This window comes from Pinus tabuliformis, chromosome 8 (genome assembly GCF_031772625.1).
Source record: "Pinus tabuliformis cultivar Carrire ecotype Pingquan chromosome 8, CPIR1, whole genome shotgun sequence".
Classification (NCBI taxonomy): Eukaryota; Viridiplantae; Streptophyta; class Pinopsida; order Pinales; family Pinaceae; genus Pinus; species Pinus tabuliformis.
The window spans coordinates 835,624,440-835,642,876 of record NC_142294.1 but is presented as its reverse complement, the minus strand read 5'-3'; the positions used below and the strand labels follow the sequence as shown (position 1 = coordinate 835,642,876).

Below are 18,437 nucleotides of genomic sequence, written 5' to 3'. Positions count from 1 at the left end.
AAATTTGTAAAAGTGAGTAACGAGGAATCACCTACACCAAAGTTTTTGACAAAAAACAATTACCGACAATCTTGGAGCAATGGCTTCTTAACCCTCTTTGGTTTGGGGTTGTGATTATTATTTTTTATGTACCAAAAGCCTCCATATGACCATACTCCAATTTCCCCGCTTCATTAACGAGGCAAAGTATAGGGTTGTGATTATTATTTTTTATGTACCAAAAACCTCCATATGACCATACTCCAATTTCCCCGCTTCATTAACGAGGCAAAGTATAGATAGAGAAAACAAATACTTCACACACATACTCGCGGCTTCCACCAGATACACTCTGTTTTCTCTTTTCCCCGGCATTGCAACTCGCTTCTGTTCATTGATTCGGTCTGCACCACAGCCATGGCGGAATTCATGGCACAAAGTAAGTACCATTTTGATATGATATATTGTGACCTTCTAAGGTTTTATTTGTTTCGAGGGTTTGAGGATTTTGTTTTCTAGGGTTATGACGGTCTGTAAAATTAGTCTTTTTGGTCTTTTCTTTTACTTTATTTGGAGATCAGGTTTCAGTCTAAATTATATGGGATCTCCCTCTCGCTTTTGCAGCTGGGATGAGGTCGTTTGCACAAGCTGCTGCCACGGAAGAGGTGGCCGCTCCACTCAGATCGGTTCAGATTGATGGATTGGTATTTTTTCTTCTCAGAAATATGGTTTTCGTTTCGCTCTGTATGTTGCAATATTGATTTGATTTATTGAAGTGAACAAATACATTCAGGTCGTTTTGAAAATCATAAAGCATTGCAAAGAGTGTTCGACTGCTCTTGTCACCGGGCAACTTTTGGGTTTGGATATTGGAAGCGTTCTGGAGGTCACCAACTGTTTCCCATTCCCGGTATGTGGTTATAGTCGCGGTAATATTATCATTTTGTTGTGCCGTCCTGCTAAGTCTGTTTAGTGGAATGGTTTTAAGGTGGGAGTTTTGTTGTTCTGATTATCTGTCCTGATAATTAGAGCCGGGGAGCGGAAGAGGAAGATGAAGCCGATGCTGATGGGGCAAATTATCAACTTGAAATGATGCGATGCCTGAGAGAAGTGAATGTCGATAACAACACTGTTGGATGGTGAGTTTTGCTAATATCAAGTTGCTTTTGGTTTGGGGCAAAATTTCCACGGTTGAAGGATGTGACATGAAACAGTGTAGTTGGTGCATCTTTTGAACCTGGAAAGTAATATGCGGGCAGACAAATCTGGAAACTCACATATATAGTTTAGTTTAGCAAGTACGAAAATTGCTAACTATGGTAAAACCTGGGATTTTTTATGTTATTTATTGGGGTTGTTTAAAACCCTTTTGATTGAAGAGAGTACAGATCTCCCTAAAGGATCTTTACAATTATTCTACCTTAGGTTAAAGTCTCTACTTTAGGCATCGATTCCGCTAGCTTCAGAACTTGCACCTAGCATTATATATTATTACAGAGGTCCACAATAGCACAGGGATTGCCTTTAACAACACTTTCATATATTACCAATTGAATCAGTGTTGCTGCACCAATACGAGCCACACCTCAGAAGGCATTGTCATTCGCATTATCACATTACCAACTATGTGTGTCTTGAAAGTGGCTGATTCACTGTCATAGCCTTTAGAGTGAACCAGAGGGAGGAGGTAGGGCAACGCTGTCAAACTACAATAAAAAAGATAGAGCCACTGGCTTTCATGTACAAGGGAGGTAGCTTCTTGTGTTGCCGAACCTGATGTAAAGTTGTAAACTCTGTTCTCATTGAATATTGAGATTTGGTCAAGTCGAAATTGGAGGGATTTTAATGGATCTGTCAGCAAGAAACATCCGGGAATCATCCTGAAAGAATTATACGTCATTTTGGATTTTTGGGAAGCATTTCCAGGTCATTTCTTGGACGTTCTCATTCCATAAGCATTTTTCTGAGAGAATTGGATGACTGGGGGGCATTTTTGGTCATATAGACTTTGGAGTTTAATATCGTATGCATGTTTAAAGAAGTCAAGTTATTTTTGGGCCATGATTTGACAATCGGCAGGAATTTCCAGAATTATTTGCATTGAAAACTTATTGTTATAGAATAGTAAATATGTGATCTCTTTTCCTCTTTTATACCACTAATGTTTCCAAATTTTAACAGGTACCAGTCAACTTTAATGGGTTCCTTTCAAACTGTGGAACTGATTGAGACGTTTATGAATTACCAGGTATTTATTAAGAATTATCACATTTACTTTTAAAAATTGCAAGTATTCATGGTGCACCGTGCATCAGCCTATTCTTCATAACACTTTTATCTTCAGAAAATAAACACTGTTGCAGACACTTGATGTCTTTTTACTGACTCAATGTTGAATTAAAGGGTGAACATTCCATGGAAACAAATTTGGTTGCTTGCCTTTATTTTACAAGGACTGTAGATTAGTTTAAGTGCTCAAAGAGCACCGGAGGACATCAACATGTATCATGAGAGGAATCAACAATTTTCTGTTATCCTAGTTACACTTGGAACAGGATATTTTACTCTGAGCTTTATTTTACAAGGACTGTAGATTAGTTTAAGTGCTCAAAGAGCATTGGAGGACATCAACATTTATCACGAGAGAAATCAACAATTTTCTGTTATCCTAGTTACACTTTGAACTTGAGATTTTACTCTGCGCTTTTGATTTCACTTCTAGTAGGTATTGATCATTATGGAAAGAAATTTGAAAATTGCATACCTTATCTGGAGTTCTTTGTTGCCATATATAGTTTTGGGATTTTGATTTAATTCATTTCAAAGGTTTAATGTGTAAATATTATTCAGCTGATCTATGAAAAAAGCCCTTGATTTGTTGAATTTTACCTTACTGGGCTCAAATGGTGTAGATTGTGGCTAGTATTAGTTTGTAAATAAGAATATCATCTGAAGAATTAAAGAGGTTAACAATCTTTTGTTTGCTATTGATGCTTTTGTTGGTTTTAGAGATTATCATTCAATCAAGAAAGAAATGAAATGAAATTAGGAAACTGAAACAAACACACATTGTAACACAAAATTTTATGTGGCAAAACCTTGACAGTGTGTCAAAGAAACCTCCACGGGGCAAGGGACTGGAAATCTTATTGCTCAAAAATGTTTCTCCAACTTACAATGAGCCTCTTGCGCAATCATCAATAAATATGAGCTATTTTGTTACATAACTTCTTCTTGTTATAAAGCTGACTGATTGGTAAAAACTAAATTTACCCATAATTACATTATTTACATAAACTGTTGTCATTTTTCAACAATCTCCACATTGACAACAATTTTTCTAATCCCTTGCCCATGCCCACCCATTCATCATCTCTTCTGCAAGCCAAGAGAAGCCAAACACCATCGCAACTTCTCTACTGTAATTGACTTCTGAATATGTCTACACGATTCTACTGTGTATGGACCTTCTTGAGAGCTACTTTGTCACCTTGATCACATGTCTCACAAAATGGTATCTTAGTGCCTGGTCTTGCTGTGATAAGCTGGATTTGTAGCCAAATGAATAACACTCTTAGAACACATTCACTTTCTCTTGCATCCTTCTAATCTTATCAAGTAGACCTTTCAACCAGATTGTCTCTTTACAGGCATCTGAAGCAGCTATATACTCTGCTTCAGTAGTGGACAAAGCAACTGTTCTTGAAGCTTTGACATCCAGCTAATTGCTCCACCTGCAAGAGTAAAGACATATCTTGTAGTAGATCTCCTCTTGTCCAAATCACCTGCATAATCAGCATCCACATATCCGCAGATTGAACCTTCACTACCATTAAAGATGATGCAATGGTCACTTGTGCCTCTCAAATACCGAAGCACCCATTTCACTGCTCGCCAATGTTCTTCTCCTGGATTTGCCATGAACCTGTTGACAACTCCAACTGCATGTGAAATGTTAGGCTTTGTAGATACCATCGCATGCATTAAGTGGCCTACCGCATTTGCATATGGTACACGCGACATATACTTCTTTTATTCATCAGTTCTAGGACTCAAAACCAAAGAAAGCGTAAAAGGAAGCTAATGGAATATTAGCAGGTTTCACATTGTTCATACCAAACATTTCAAGTACTCTTTCCACATACTTCTGCTGTGATAACCAAAGCTTTCCATTTTTCCTGTCTCTATGTATCTCCGACCAATATTTGTTTTGCTGCTCCAAGATCTTTCATATCAAACGTCCTAGAGAGCTGAGCCTTTAACCTGTTGATCTCTTCCATTCTTTTGCTCGCAATAAGCAGATTGTCAACATACAAGACCAAGCTAATGAATATGCAATTGAAACTTTTAAAGTACACATAATGATCATACTCACTTCTAGTAAAGTTTTGGCTCACCATGAAGGAGTCAAAGTTCTTGTACTGTTTGGGAAACTGCCTCAAGCCATACAATGATTTCTTGAGCTTGCAAACTAATATTCTGTTGCGACCTTGTACAAAACCTTTCGGTTGTTCTATATAAATTTCTTCATGCAAATCATCATGTACAAAAGTTGTTTTAACATATAACTGTTCTAACTCAAGGTCAAGTAATGTAGTTAGTGCCAATCCAGTATGAATAGAAACAAGTTTTACAACTGGTGAAAAAATCTCATGAAAATCAATACCTTCAACCTGAGAATACCTTATTGTTACCAACCTCGCGTTATACCTCTCGATACTTCCATCAACATTATGTTTCAATTTAAAGATCCATTTGCATTCGACGACACTCTCCCTTTAGGAAGTTCTACAAGATCCTAGGTTTTGTTCTTGGCTATAAAGATTCCATTTCTTTGTCCATATCCCTTTTCCACTTTTCGCTATCTGCATCATCCACTGCTTCCTGATAACAAGAAGATTCCCTATCTTCAATAATCCATGCTATAGATGAAGAAAAATCTTCATATCCTTTGGGTGTTTTTCTTTCCCTTGTAGCCCTTATTAGAGTGACTGGTTGCTGAACTGGTTTTGGAACTCCAATAGTTTCCTTTGCGTCTTCCTCACCTTTTTCTTCAGAAGTCTCTCCTTTCTTTCGATTTTCTGAAAAAGGTTTAGCCTCCAATTGAAGTCGCTGATTCGGCGATACCTATTCCCGTTCAACTTTTTCAACATTTGATTTTAGAATAGAAGATTCATCAAATGTTACATCTCTACTAATGACTATTTTCCACGAAGATGGATCCCACAACCTGTATCCTTTCACCGCATAGTCATACCCAGCAAAGACATAACTTTGAACGTTGATTCTTTGGAATAAGAGCATAGGCATCACAACCAAAAATCCTTAAATGTGAATAATCACATGATTGACCCGACCAGACTTCTTCAGGAATTTTACAATTAATGGCAACTGAAGGTGATCTGTTAACTAAATAACAAACAATAGATATTGCTTATACCCACAAGTCTTTTTGCAGGTTAGCATTGCTGAACATGCTTCTGGTTCTTTCCATAAGAGTTCGATTCATACGTTCAACAACGCCATTTTTGCTGAGGAGTATAAACAACAATTTAATGTCTAACAACCCCTTCATCCTTACAGTGGTGGTCAAATTCTACGAAAGTAAATTCACCGCCATTGTCAGTTCTTAAACATTCAATTGATTTGCATATTTTCTTTTCCACTGTAGCTTTAAATTGCTTAAAAACATTAAATACATCGGCTTTTCTTTCCAACATATAGACCCAGACTTTCCTGGAGAAATCATCAATAAACGTTAAGAAGTATAATGCACCTCCATAAGATATAGTAGGAGATGGTCCCCAAAGATCAGAATGAATATGGTCCAAAATTTCTTTACTATTATGACTTCTAGTTTTAAATTTCTGTTTACATTGTTTACCATGTACGCAATGTTTACAAATATCCAACCTCAAGAATTTCAAATCAGGAAGCAACATGTGATTCATCAGTATATGAAGACCCTTCTCGCTCATGTGACCCAGCCGGTGATGCCATATGCGAGTACCTTCTTCTTCCTTCTCAGATACAATGGCTGCCTAACTGACTTGAGTACTTACTTTGAGTCTGTAAAGGTTTCCTACCTTCATAACAACCAGAGCGCCTTTTGAAACTTTCAACACTCCATTTTGACCTGTAAATTTATAACCTTCTGAGTCCAACACTCCCAAAGAAATCAAATTTTTTCTCAACTTAGGTACATGTCTAACATCAGTTAATGTTATAATTGTATCATCATACATTTTAATTTTGATATTTCTCATCCCAACAGTCTGACAAGATACATTATTACCCATAAACACAAAACTACCATTCACAACTTCATATGAAGTGAACCAACTTCTGTGTGGACTCATGTGATGAGAAGCACCAGAGTCTAACAACCAATTTTCATAATTTTGAGAGACATTACAAACAGGTAAAGCTTCATCTACCATACCCAATTCAATAGATAAAACTTCATCAATCATACCTGACTCAACTTGATTTGCTTCCTTCTTTGGGTTTTCAATAAACTCCTTTCGTTTCCAACAATCTTTCTTGAGGTGTCCAATTTTGTTGCAGTACCAGCATTTGGCTTTACACTTCTTTCCCTTTGATTTTGATCTAGAAGAACTCTTTACTTTCACCCCTCTTTTCCTTTGACCGAACTCTGCTTACCATGGCTTTTGGTGCGGAGGTTTCAATGCTGGACTTCCTTCGTACTTCTTCAGATAACAGAGCTCCCACAACTGTATCAAATTCCAAAGATTCAATTGTGCTCAAACTGATAGAAGTTACAAAGTGGTCCCAGGACTCGAGCAGAGAACACAACAAGGTGATAGCTTTGTCTTCTCCCTGAGATTGAACTTCCATATCTGACAATTGGCAAATAAGTGTATTAAAAACATTTAAATGTTTTGTAATTTTTTTACCCTCCTACATTCGAAGGCTATATAATTGCCTTTTTAGACAAATTCTGTTGGTTAAAGATTTGGTCATATACAAAGTTTCCAGTTTTCCCCATAAACTTAATGCCGAGGTTTCTTCAACAATATTGAAGAGAACTTCATCTGCTAGGCACAACCTGATGGTACTGAGAGCTCGGGCATCCAAGTCCTCCCAATCCAAATCTGTCATGCCAACAGGTTTCTTCTTCACCCCATCTAAAGCTTTGTGCAACCCTTGTTGCACTAGCAAATCCCTAACTTTCAGTTTCCACAATGCGAAATTGTTCTTGCTGGTGAATTTCTCCACCTCAAACTTAGCATTCGTCATTTTTGCCATTTCTTCCTACAAATCATTCTACTAGGGTTTCCTTCTTTCAAATAGGGTTTCTTTAAAAAAAAAATTCTGGTTTCTTTTTTTTTAATAATTTTTCAGAATTTCTTTCAATCTTGTTCAAGTTTCTTCATACTATTCTTTAAACCCTTTTATTAGGGTTTCCTTCTTTCAACTAGGGTTTCTTAAAAAATTTCTGGTTTCCCTTCTTTTAGCAAGGGTTTCTTTAATTTTTCTTTTCTTTTCTAGTTTCCCTTTATTTTTAAATAAAATTTTAGAATTTCTTTCAATTCTATTCAAGCTTCCTCATACTATTCTTTAAACCCTACTCCATTTTTCTTTCAACCAATTTAAATTTTTTTTTGAGGTTGTCCAGAAAAATTTCCAGAATTTTCACAAAACTTCAAACCCTATCCATTTTTTTTCAAAAAAATATTGCTAATTAAAAAAATAGGTTACCCAATGACTGGATTTGAATTGCTCCCACACAAAAAAAAACTTCTTCGTTGCGGCTTTCTCCTTCTAGATAGGCTCTTCCAAATAGGCGGCTATAGCAACATGGACAAAATCTTCAACCGACGATCATCTATTCGAGCAGGCAGAGTTCTTCTTGGCTCTGACTCGGCTCTTAAAAAAAAATTGTACAGTGGCTAATGCGGTCGGCTTCTTCGTGGCTGAGGCTTCAAACAGAGAACGATTCTTCCTTTCTCGGCTGCAGGCAGTGTCTCTTCAACCGACGACTAAGGAAATGCACTCGACGACCTTCTTTCTTTCAGGCTTGGTGGTTCTTCAGACTCAGTTCAACTCCTTTCTCCAGCAACAGTGTCAGAGTTCGAGACTTCTCTAACGGGTCTATGCATGAGCACGACCCCTTCGCGACTCTGTGTATTGACTCGATGACGTCAGGCTTTATTTCGACCGACGACTTCTAACAATACATTTACCCCTTTGCGATTGTCTCTTGACTCGACAGACCTCCTTTATTGCGGTGCAAGTTTCTTAGCATTGGTCTTCATAGAGTTTCAATTGGAACGGGGTCTGAGCTCTTTATTGGATATTTCTTCTCTGTTACACCTAATAGTCTTCACATCATGGCTTTGATACCACTTTTTGGTTTTAGAGCTTATCATTCAATCAAGAAATAAATGAAATGAAATTAGGAAATTGAAACAAACACACAATGTAACACAAAGAATTTTACGTGGTAAAACCTTGACAGTGTGTCAAGGAAACCTCCACGGGACAAAGGATTGGAAATCTTATTGCTCAAGAATGTTTCTCCAACTTACAATGAGCCTCTCGGGTAATCACCAATAAATATGAGTTATTTTGTTAGATAACTTCTCGTTATAAAATTCACTGACCGGTAAAAACTAAATTTACCCATAATTACATTATTTACATAAATTGTTGTCACTTTTCAACAACTTTAAGCAGGAGATTTACAATAATCTTTTGATTTTGCAATTTAGGCTTGTGTAAGCTATTCTATTATCTCAAACCAAACTAGTCTGAAAGATATGAAAGACCAAAATCTTTTCCATTCCCATGCATCAATTTGTATTCCGACAAGCATGGGCAGGAAAGGTCAAGAGGCTAGTTGTAGAGCCTTATTATTTACTTTTGCCCATCTCTGTATTTAACGAAGACAATCACACTGTATTTAGATGTAAAGTAACAATTAACAAGTAGTACAAAGTTTGACATATCATCAAACTTATCCTAATTTAATGTCAAGTGAGCATAACGTACAAATTGTGAGTAGTAGTTTGTTTTCTAAATTGATTTGAATTATGTTAGTTTGTATAATACGATGACTTTTTGTTAAAATTGGCAACTAGTGCCAAACTCCACATGGACCATCTTATTTATGACAACTAATATTTTTCTTGGATTCCTCTCTTCGAGAGGTGTAGGATTGATCTAAAGATCATCCAATTTTGACATTTACAAATGAAGTTATGAATTTATTTTGATTATGGTCAAATTTTCAAGGTCAACCAACAAACTTATGTAGGCTTAGAAGCCCAATAGTCACATCTATTCATCCTCAACATTGCATATAAATAGAAGGTGACTTAGCCTCATTTGGACACTCATCTTCGTACCTCCCTCTCTCCTCATTGATTGGTTACAAATTTTTGGGCCCCTCTCTCTCCACACGTCCAAAATTTCAGGAGGCCGAAATTTCAGGAGAGTGAAATTTCGGGAGGCCAAAATTTCAGGAGAGTGAAATTTCGGGAGGCCAAAATTTCAGGAGATCGAATTTTTGGACAGTTTGACTAAGTGTTGAAACTTGACCAACATTGACTGCAGCGAGGGGTGACCGCAGGTGGGTTGTTTGACCTGACTTTGACTGTTTTGACGGTTGTTTTATCTTGCTGTTTGGAGGCTGAAGTTGACTGATTTGCTGAGGGTCAAATTTGTCCTATTGACCAACGTTGACTTTTTTTATTAGGGTTCTTTTGCTGTTGTTATAAATTATCAGATTTGTAAATTGTATTGTCTCTCTCTCTGCTGAACTATTGAAGACTAAAAGAAGATTTGATCAAGGGTTTCCCCACATTGGGGTTTGTGCCTGGCTGGTGCCACTTCTTGTGTCCTCTTGTCTTGGCTTGTCTTTTACTATGTATGTTTATGTTCTGTTTGCATTTTACTATCATGTTGATGTGATTGTTAATCTGAATATTGATACTGGGCTAATAAAGAAATTGAAGTAAACTTGCTATAAAGCATAGAACATACCATTGTTGCCTAAAATTAAAATGGTATCAGAGCTGAGGTGAAGACAAAGACCAAGCAAGAGTGAAAGAGCAATCACCAAAGACAGTTGGACAAGGACAAAAGGTTCAATGGGTTCCTCATCCTACTTCTCGGCTGAAGACAAGCTCCATGATAAATCTGACTATCATGGATGGAAGATGTCTCTTGATTTGAACTTAGAAGAAAAAGAAGTGATGGACTATGTGTAAGGTAAAATCCATGAACCTCCTTCAAATGCACCAGCTGCTGCAAAGATCAAGTACAATAAGGCTGATGTCAAAGCGAAGAAGATTATCAGGGATTCCATTGACAAGCATTTGGTGGCCTATATCTCTAAATTGAAGACCTCCAAGAAGATATACGACAGGTTGGTTGGCATGTTCAAGGTTGGTAATGCTAATCAAATTCTCTTTCTCAAGAATAAGTTGAAGGATATTAAGAAGGGCAAGGACGAGGATATTCAATCCTATTTCTCGAGGATTATTGAGATCAAGAATGATCTACTCTCATTGGAGAAGCCATTCCTGACAGGGAACTTACTCTCACCACCCTTGGAGGACTCCCACATGAGTGGTATGTATTTAGAGCCACCGTCCTCAACAATGATCGAATTCCAGGGTTTGAAGAGTTGATGTTGAGATGCATTCAAGAAGGAACAAGAATGGTGGAGTAAGAAATTCCTTCTAATAGAAGCAACCCCACTGCATTCCCTGCTCATGCCAAAAGGAGAAATAATGCAGGGTCTCATTTCCATGGAAAGCCTGGATTTAAGGGAAGAAGGAAGGGCAGGTGTTTTGTTTGCAATAAGTTTGGCCACTATGCAAGGGAGTGTCCAAATAGAAGGGACACATCGCATGATGATGATCATAATCATTCCAGGGGCAACTTCAACAACAACGATCAAAGGAATGGCAGGGCCAATGGCAAAGGAAAAGGAATGCCGGATCAAGGAAATGGTCGACCCTCCAAGAAATCAAGGAACTCCAGGTATGAAGAATCAAATGTTGTTAACAATAAGCGAAAAGAGTACTATCTTTTCGTGGCCTTCTCCACTGCCTCTCCTCTAGACACTTTGGGAAATTGGCTGATTGATAATGGTGCCTCAAGGCACTTCATCAGATACAAGTAAGCCTTCTCTAATCTGATAGAAAAGGAGACAAACTTGGAGATCATCCTTGGAGATGATGCCACCTATCCTGTGAAGGGAGTAGGCAATGTTACCCTGCAATTGAATCAAGATAACACTATTCATTTGCAATAAGTACTATATGTACCTGATCTCAAGAAAAACTTGGTGTCCATTTCAGCCATGGAGGACAAAGGATTCAAGGTGGCATTCATCGATGGAAAGGTATGTATTTGGAAAAGAAATTTTAAAGATGCTTTCACTCTTGGGTTCAGGGTTGACACTTTGTATCAAGTTGGAAGAAGTCCATTGGGAGCCATGTTTTGCGACACATCTCTACAATCTGAACTATGGCACCAGAGGTTTGCCCATCTTCATTATAAGGTCCTACTCGATGTGAGACAAATGGTGATAGATATGCTCAAGTTCAAAGTAAAGCATGAAGGTATATGTCCGGGATGTGTCGAAGGAAAACTTACAAGGGGACCATTCCCCTCAAGTAATAGCAAGACCACAATTATATTGCAATTGATCCACTTTGACATATCTAGTATGATGCTCGTAAACTCTTTGGGAGGATACTTATATTATCTCACCTTTATGGATGATTATTCTTGCAACACCTGGATCTACTTCTTGAAGAAGAAGGATGAAGTGTTCACCTGGTTTTGACACTTCAAAGCCTTGATCGAAAACCAATTCGAGAAGAAAATCAAGATATTGAGGGCTGATAATGGGACCGATTACGAATTCAATGAATTCCAAGATTATTGCAGAGACGCTGGCATTAAGAGGGAGACTACAATGCCATTCACTCTTGAGCAGAATGGTGTGGCTGAAAGGAAGAATCGCTCTATTGCAGAAGCAGTTCGTGCCATGCTTCATGATCAAGGCCTTTTGAAGTTCCTATGGGCTGAAGCTGCAAATACCACTGTGTATGTTCAAAACGGATGCCCTCATCAAGCTTTGGACTCCAAGACTCCCGAAGAAATGTTCACTGGTAAGAAACTTGATGTCTCTCATTTTAGAATTTTTGGAAGTCCCGTATATCTTCATGTGCCAAAAAAAGAATCTTTGTGGGCTATAGTGAAAATTCCAAGGGATATAGAAATTATGTGGCTGGTCCAAAGGAAGTTGAGGTAAGTCATGATGTCACCTTCGACGAAGATATGACCCTTAAGAAGATCAACAACCTTCCTATCTTAAGGAAAGACAAAGAAGTTGACACCGGAAATCAGGGTGCAAAATAAGACGAAACAATGCCTAATGTTGATGAACCTATGGATCTTATTGATCCTCCTCCTCCAAAAGGAGACCCTCATCGCTTAGGGAGACTCTCGAAGATGCCAAGAGACACATTGCACCAAGGGGTACTTTCCGAGAAAGCAAGAAGATGAACAAATATAAAGGATATTTGACTGCCATGAGCACTATCATTCAAAATGAGCCTTCATCATTCGAAGAAGCTGTGAAGCATCACGTATGGAAGGATGCTATGAATGAAGAATACAAGTCAATTATGAAGAATGATGTATGGGATGTGGTCATCTTAAGGAAAGACAAAGAAGTTGACACCAGAAATCAGGGTGCAAAAGAAGACGAAACAATGCCTGATGTTAATGAACCTATGGATCTTATTGATCCTCCTCCTCCAAAAGGAGACCCTCATCGCTTAGGGAGACTCTCGAAGATGCCAAGAGACACATTGCACCAAGGGGGACTTTCTGAGAAAGCAAGAAAACGAACAAATATAAAGGATATTTGACTGCCATGAGCACTATCATTCAAAATGAGCCTTCATCATTCGAAGAAGCTGTGAAGCATCAAGTATGGAAGGATGCTATGAATGAAGAATACAAGTCAGTTATGAAGAATGATGTATGGGATGTGGTCCCTAGACCCCAGGACAAATCGGTTGTCACTTCTAAGTGGCTCTACAAAATCAAGCATGGAGCTGATGGAAGTGCAGAAAAGTTCAAGGCTCGTTGTGTTGCTCGAGGCTTCTCTCAAAAGGAAGGTGTAGATTACGATGAGATATTTGGACCTGTTTCTCGATACACCACCAACCGCTCGATCATAGCCCTTACTGCCTTGCAAGGATGGAACCTACATAAGATGGATGTCAAGACCGCTTTCTTGCATGGTTCAGTCAAAGAGGAAGTCTGTGTGGAACAACCCGAGGAGTTTGAAGTTCATGATTGGGAATCTCATGTATGCAAGTTGAAGAAAGCTCTCTATGGATTGAAGCAAGCACCTCGGGCTTCGTATGAGAGGATCAATAGCTATCTGATGAAGTTGGGATTCACTAGAAGTGAAGCCGATTCGAACCTTTACTTTAAGGTTGAAAATGATAAACCTCTCATTCTGGTCCTTTATGTGGAGGAATTCTTTGACAGGTGCAAACCCTCTGATTCACAAATGTAAGAGGGAGTTGGCTTATGAATTTGAGATGAAGGACCTAGGACCGTTGCACTATTTCCTAGGGTTGGGGATCTCGCAAAAGCTAGGTGAAATTTTCCTCTCTCAAGGAAAATATGTTGTGAAGATACTGGAAAGATTTGGGATGTGGACTGCAAGCCTGTGACTACTCCGATGGAACTTAACTTTAAGAAGTTATGTGGTAGTGTTGCTGGACTTGAATTGGGAAATGCTTCTGAGTATCGTCAATTCATAGGAGCACTGATGTTCTTGGTGAATTCTCGTCCGGACATATGTTTTGCAGTGGACACATTGAGCCAATATATGGTTGAGCCTCATCATATACATTGGATTGGTGCCAAGAATCTTCTGAGATATCTTTGGGGCACAATCACTCATGGACTGAGATACACTGCTAGAGATGTGAGGCTGCATGGTTATTCTTATGCTGATTGGGCTGGCACTGTGGTGGATCGCAAGAGCACTTCTGGATGCGGTTTTTCTTTGGGTTCTGCTTCAATACCCTAGATGAGCAAGAAGCAGAAATCGGTTGCCTTGAGCACCGCTGAGGTCGAATACATAGCTGCTAGTATGGCCTCTTGTGAAGCTCTCTGGTTGAGGAAGCTCTTCAATGAGCTGTTTGGACATGTGTTGGATATCATTGTGATCCTCTGTAACAACCAGAGTCGGATCTGATTATCAGAGAATCCCATGTTTCATGATCGCTCCATGCATATAGATATCAAGTACCACTTTATCCAGAATATGGTACAACGAGGAGCAATAAGACTCCATCACATTGGGACTGATGAGAAGGTCGTCAATATTCTGACAAAGCCCCTGGGGAAGGTCAAGTTCTCGACCTTCTGTCAACGACTTAGTCGTGGAGAGATCATCTTATGAGGGTCGTGTATGAGATGGATATTGAGCTCTAGGAGCTCTGAGGGGCTTGGAGCAATGAGCAACCATAGGGTGAGTGGTTAAGTCTTCCCCTAGTGGTTTACTGTGCACAGGGTGAGTGGTTCAACCTTTCGCTGTGATACCCCTTGGCGACATGTAGGCAGGATGAGTGGTTCATCTTTCTCTTGCTGAGACATCCTATCCATGCCATCTGGGACTCATGGGAAGTACCTCCCATCTGGCCAATGAATAGGGAAATGAGGATAAGGACCATAGTACTACCGATGGACGCATCATGTACTACTGTACTCCCTGTGCTAGGATGATTGATATTGATTTGGGATGACTTCGGGTCAGTAAGAGTGGTACGAAACACTCTCTTTTGATTGAAACTGACTTCGGGTCAGTAAGAGTGGTATGACACACTCTCCTTTGATTGAGACTGACTTCGGGTCAGTAGAGAATGGTATGATACTTTCTCGATCACTTCTTCTTCCTCATAGTTTAGCAGAGCAGAGCAGTGCATTGATGGTAGAGATAGTACAGATTGGCAGATGGATTAACAAATGGAGTTCTACTTAGTTGAAAGGGAGTGTAAGAATTGGCAACTAGGGCCAAACTTCACATAGGTCATCTTATTTATGACAGCTGATATTTTTCTTGGATTCCTCTCTTTAAAAGGTGTAGGATTGATCTAAAGATCATTTGATTCTGACATGTACAAATGAAGTTATGAATTAATTTTGATTATGGTCAAATTGTCAAGGTTGGCCAACAAACTTATGTAGGCTCAGAAGCCCAACAGTCACGTCTATTCATCCTCAACGTTGCATATAAATAGAAGGTGACTTAGCCTCATTTGGACACATTCATTTTCACACCTCTCTCTCTCCTCATTGATTGGGTACGGATTTTTGGGTTTCTCTCTCTTGACACCTGAAATTTCAGGAGGCCAAAATTTCAGGAAACTGAATTTCTGGACAGTTTGACCAATGTTGACTGCAGTTAGGGCTGACTGCAGATGGGCTGTTTGACCAGACTCTGACTGTTTTGAGGGTTGTTTTATCTTGCTGTTTGGAGGCTGAAGTTGACTGATTTGCTGAGGTTCAAATCTGCCCTGTTGACTAGTGTTGACTTTTCTGATTAGGGTTCTTTTGCTGCTGTTATAAATGATCAGATTTGTAAATTGTACTATCTCTCTCTGCTGAACTATTGAAGACTACAGGAAGATTTGATCAAGGCTTTCCCCACATTGGGGTTTGTCCCTGGCTGGTGCCACATCTGTGTCCTCTTGTCTTGGCTTTGCCTTCTACTGTTTATGTTTACGTTCTATTTGCATTTTACTATCATATTGATGTGATTGCTAATCTGAATATTGACACTGGGCTAATAAAGAAATTGAAGTAAAATTGCTCTAAAGCAACATACCATTGTTGCCTAAAATTAACAGTTTCCCCACTGTATTGTTGCAGGAGAATATCAGAAGATGTGTCTGTATTATTTACGACCCAGAACGTTCAGGACAGGGCGTTTTGGCAATGAAGGCGCTGAAGCTTCAAGACACTTTCATGGATCTCTATAAGAGTAACGATTTCACTGGAGAAAAGTACTCTTTTATTTTGTGACACCTAGCAATTTTGGCAGTTATACATTGATTTGTTGATCCGAGAGTATCTTTCAAATAACTTTGAATGTCGATCTTTTGTACAGGTTGAGGGAGAAGAATTTGACATGGGTGGATATATTTGAGGAGATTCCTGTATGTAATTATTATGCTGTTTGATGTTATAAATAAACATTCGTCTGTCATTGCTTTATGAAAACTTAATAATTGATATCTCTTACCTTGATAACTTGTCTAATTCAGTTTTGAACATATGCATCTCTGGTTACAATTTTTTTGTTCTTTTAAGAGTAAAGTGATATTCTTATTTGAAGTGGTGTATTATTGGTTGGCTGCAATGCAGGTTAAAATTTCAAACTCTGTACTTGTTAGTTCTATTATGGCTGAGTTGGAAACTGATTCACCTGTTTCCCAGGTATCGATGTTTATACTTTAAATGAGTAACACATTATAGCATCGAATTAGGATTAATGACTTTCAGTGCCGCCTTCCAATTATGAATACTGGTCTTGATTCTTCATTTGGTTTCCCTTGGCAGGGTGACTATGACAGGCTGGTTTTGTCCACAAATCCTTTTATGGAAAAAAATCTGGAGTTTTTAATTGATTGCATGGATGATCTTTCCATGGAACAACAGAAGGTATGTGTATTGTTTGATGGGGTATTTAGTCTTTGTTACTGCCTTTTTGGTGTCTTTTATATTACCCGCTACTCCTTGTAAATGTAGATATTACTCTAATAGCCTCTACCCTCTTTCAGTTTCAATATTATTATCGTAATCTTTCACGACAACAATCTCAGCAGCAGGCTTGGTTGCAAAAAAGAAGGTAAATTTCCCACCCAGAGCCAGAATACTCATTTGTCATCTCTTAACTGAAATATTTTGTTGCATTTTTTGGAACAATGTTATGTAAATTCAATGAACCCATGGTCTGTGTCTGTGTATTCTCTTTTAGAGCATACTTGTAATGTTCCATTTCTATTTTCCTTGGGATTTCTGACTTGCTATTGCTTGTGATTAACAGAGCAGACAACATGGCACGTAAAGCTGCTGGTGAGGAACCATTACCTGAAGAGGATTCTTCAAACCCTCTCTTCAAGCCAATTATTGAACCCTCTAGACTTGAGAGCTATCTCATCACCAATCAAGTTGCCAACTACTGTGACCAAATAAAGGGGTACTCTTCCGTATAGCAGTTATTTTTAAAAATTGAATGTCTACAAATAAAAACTATATCAGCAATCCTCATAGTCATTTCATTAGTCCTTTGAAGTTTGTTCATTGAATTAAATAGCCAGTTATTAGATAAAGATGTATGGATTTTTTAATTAGAAAATTATAATTTTTTGAAGACGCAAATTATTGATATTGGACATTAGCATACTATTTAGTAGACACTATCCATTTTATTGGCATTCCTTGTTTTTTTGGTTAACCGAGATTTTTATCTTTTTGGCAAATTTGCAGGTTTTCTGGACAGAGTTTCAGCAAACTTTATCTGATGGAAGCAGTTCACAAGAGTTGAATATCTGATTGCGGCCATTTTGAAATAGCAATGGAGGATTTTTAATTAGTTGTAATTGAAATTGACGAGAGAGCACAAGCTTTTTTAATCTCGCAAATGGAACTCCTACATAAATTATACCGTTGTGGAGTTAGGGTTCTGGCCAAAGGAGATGCGAATTAGATACAGTTCACGAGTCCCCAGTTTTGAATTGTGGTTCATAGCAGATAGTTTTGTGATTGAATTATTATTGTTTTTAAAATTTACAATGACATTATTTTTCTTACTCTAGATAGCAGCACTGCAATCGCAGTGTTGCTTGCAACATGTCCTCGTAGATAAAATGCTAGTGTCTCAATTTCGTAATTAGGGACGTTGCCATTGAAGCTGGTAACAAGTCCTTTTCGATTCAGTGCCGTGGATTCTCTTCCATTTTCACGTGGAAAGACCTGACAATGCTGGAAGGCTTGAAACACTGGCAATTCATATGAAAAGCAATCTTATCAATTTGAATGTGATTTAGTCAGTAAATTGCTGGTCCATCGGGCAAACTTGCTATGCTTATTGCCTGATTTCTAGAAAATTACCATGACAATGATATTTTACAAAACTAGAAGATTTACTGTCTGCGATCACTCGAAAATTCACAATTTAAAGAACTTCCGAAACTGTCAGTATCAAATGGCTTTTGTCAGAGGGGAACCATGGAAATTTGTTTGAAATAGTTTTAAACAACCGTTGCACTGTGGCCCTGTGTTTTGTAAATAAAGTGCAGAAGTGATGCAACTGAAGATGGTAGAACTACTATCATCTATCGTTGGAAATGTTCTCATACAACTAGAACAAGCCCATTTTGTGA

General features: G+C 38.4%; 1 protein-coding gene across 1 annotated transcript; it reads left to right on the top strand.

The window, feature by feature from the left end:
* The first annotated feature begins 261 nt into the window (after positions 1–261).
* TIF3H1 (translation initiation factor 3 subunit H1) lies at positions 262–18,109 on the top strand. The gene is made up of 12 exons (XM_089372932.1): positions 262–418; positions 604–683; positions 773–889; positions 1,009–1,118; positions 2,161–2,227; positions 15,922–16,055; positions 16,160–16,208; positions 16,417–16,488; positions 16,612–16,713; positions 16,833–16,900; positions 17,099–17,251; positions 17,542–18,109. Exons 1-12 carry the CDS (start codon positions 397–399, stop codon positions 17,597–17,599), a joined length of 1,032 nt encoding a protein of 343 aa, XP_089229058.1. The 5' UTR covers positions 262–396; the 3' UTR covers positions 17,600–18,109.
* The last annotated feature ends 328 nt before the right edge of the window (positions 18,110–18,437 follow it).

Bases quoted from the DNA above. Each gene is read 5' to 3' on its own strand.
- TIF3H1 (XM_089372932.1), top strand. From the start codon at position 397: ATGGCGGAATTCATGGCACAAA. The intron at 890-1,008 runs GTATGTGGTTAT...CCTGATAATTAG, and splicing joins CCAACTGTTTCCCATTCCCG to AGCCGGGGAGCGGAAGAGGA. The intron at 17,252-17,541 runs GTACTCTTCCGT...GCAAATTTGCAG, and splicing joins TACTGTGACCAAATAAAGGG to GTTTTCTGGACAGAGTTTCA.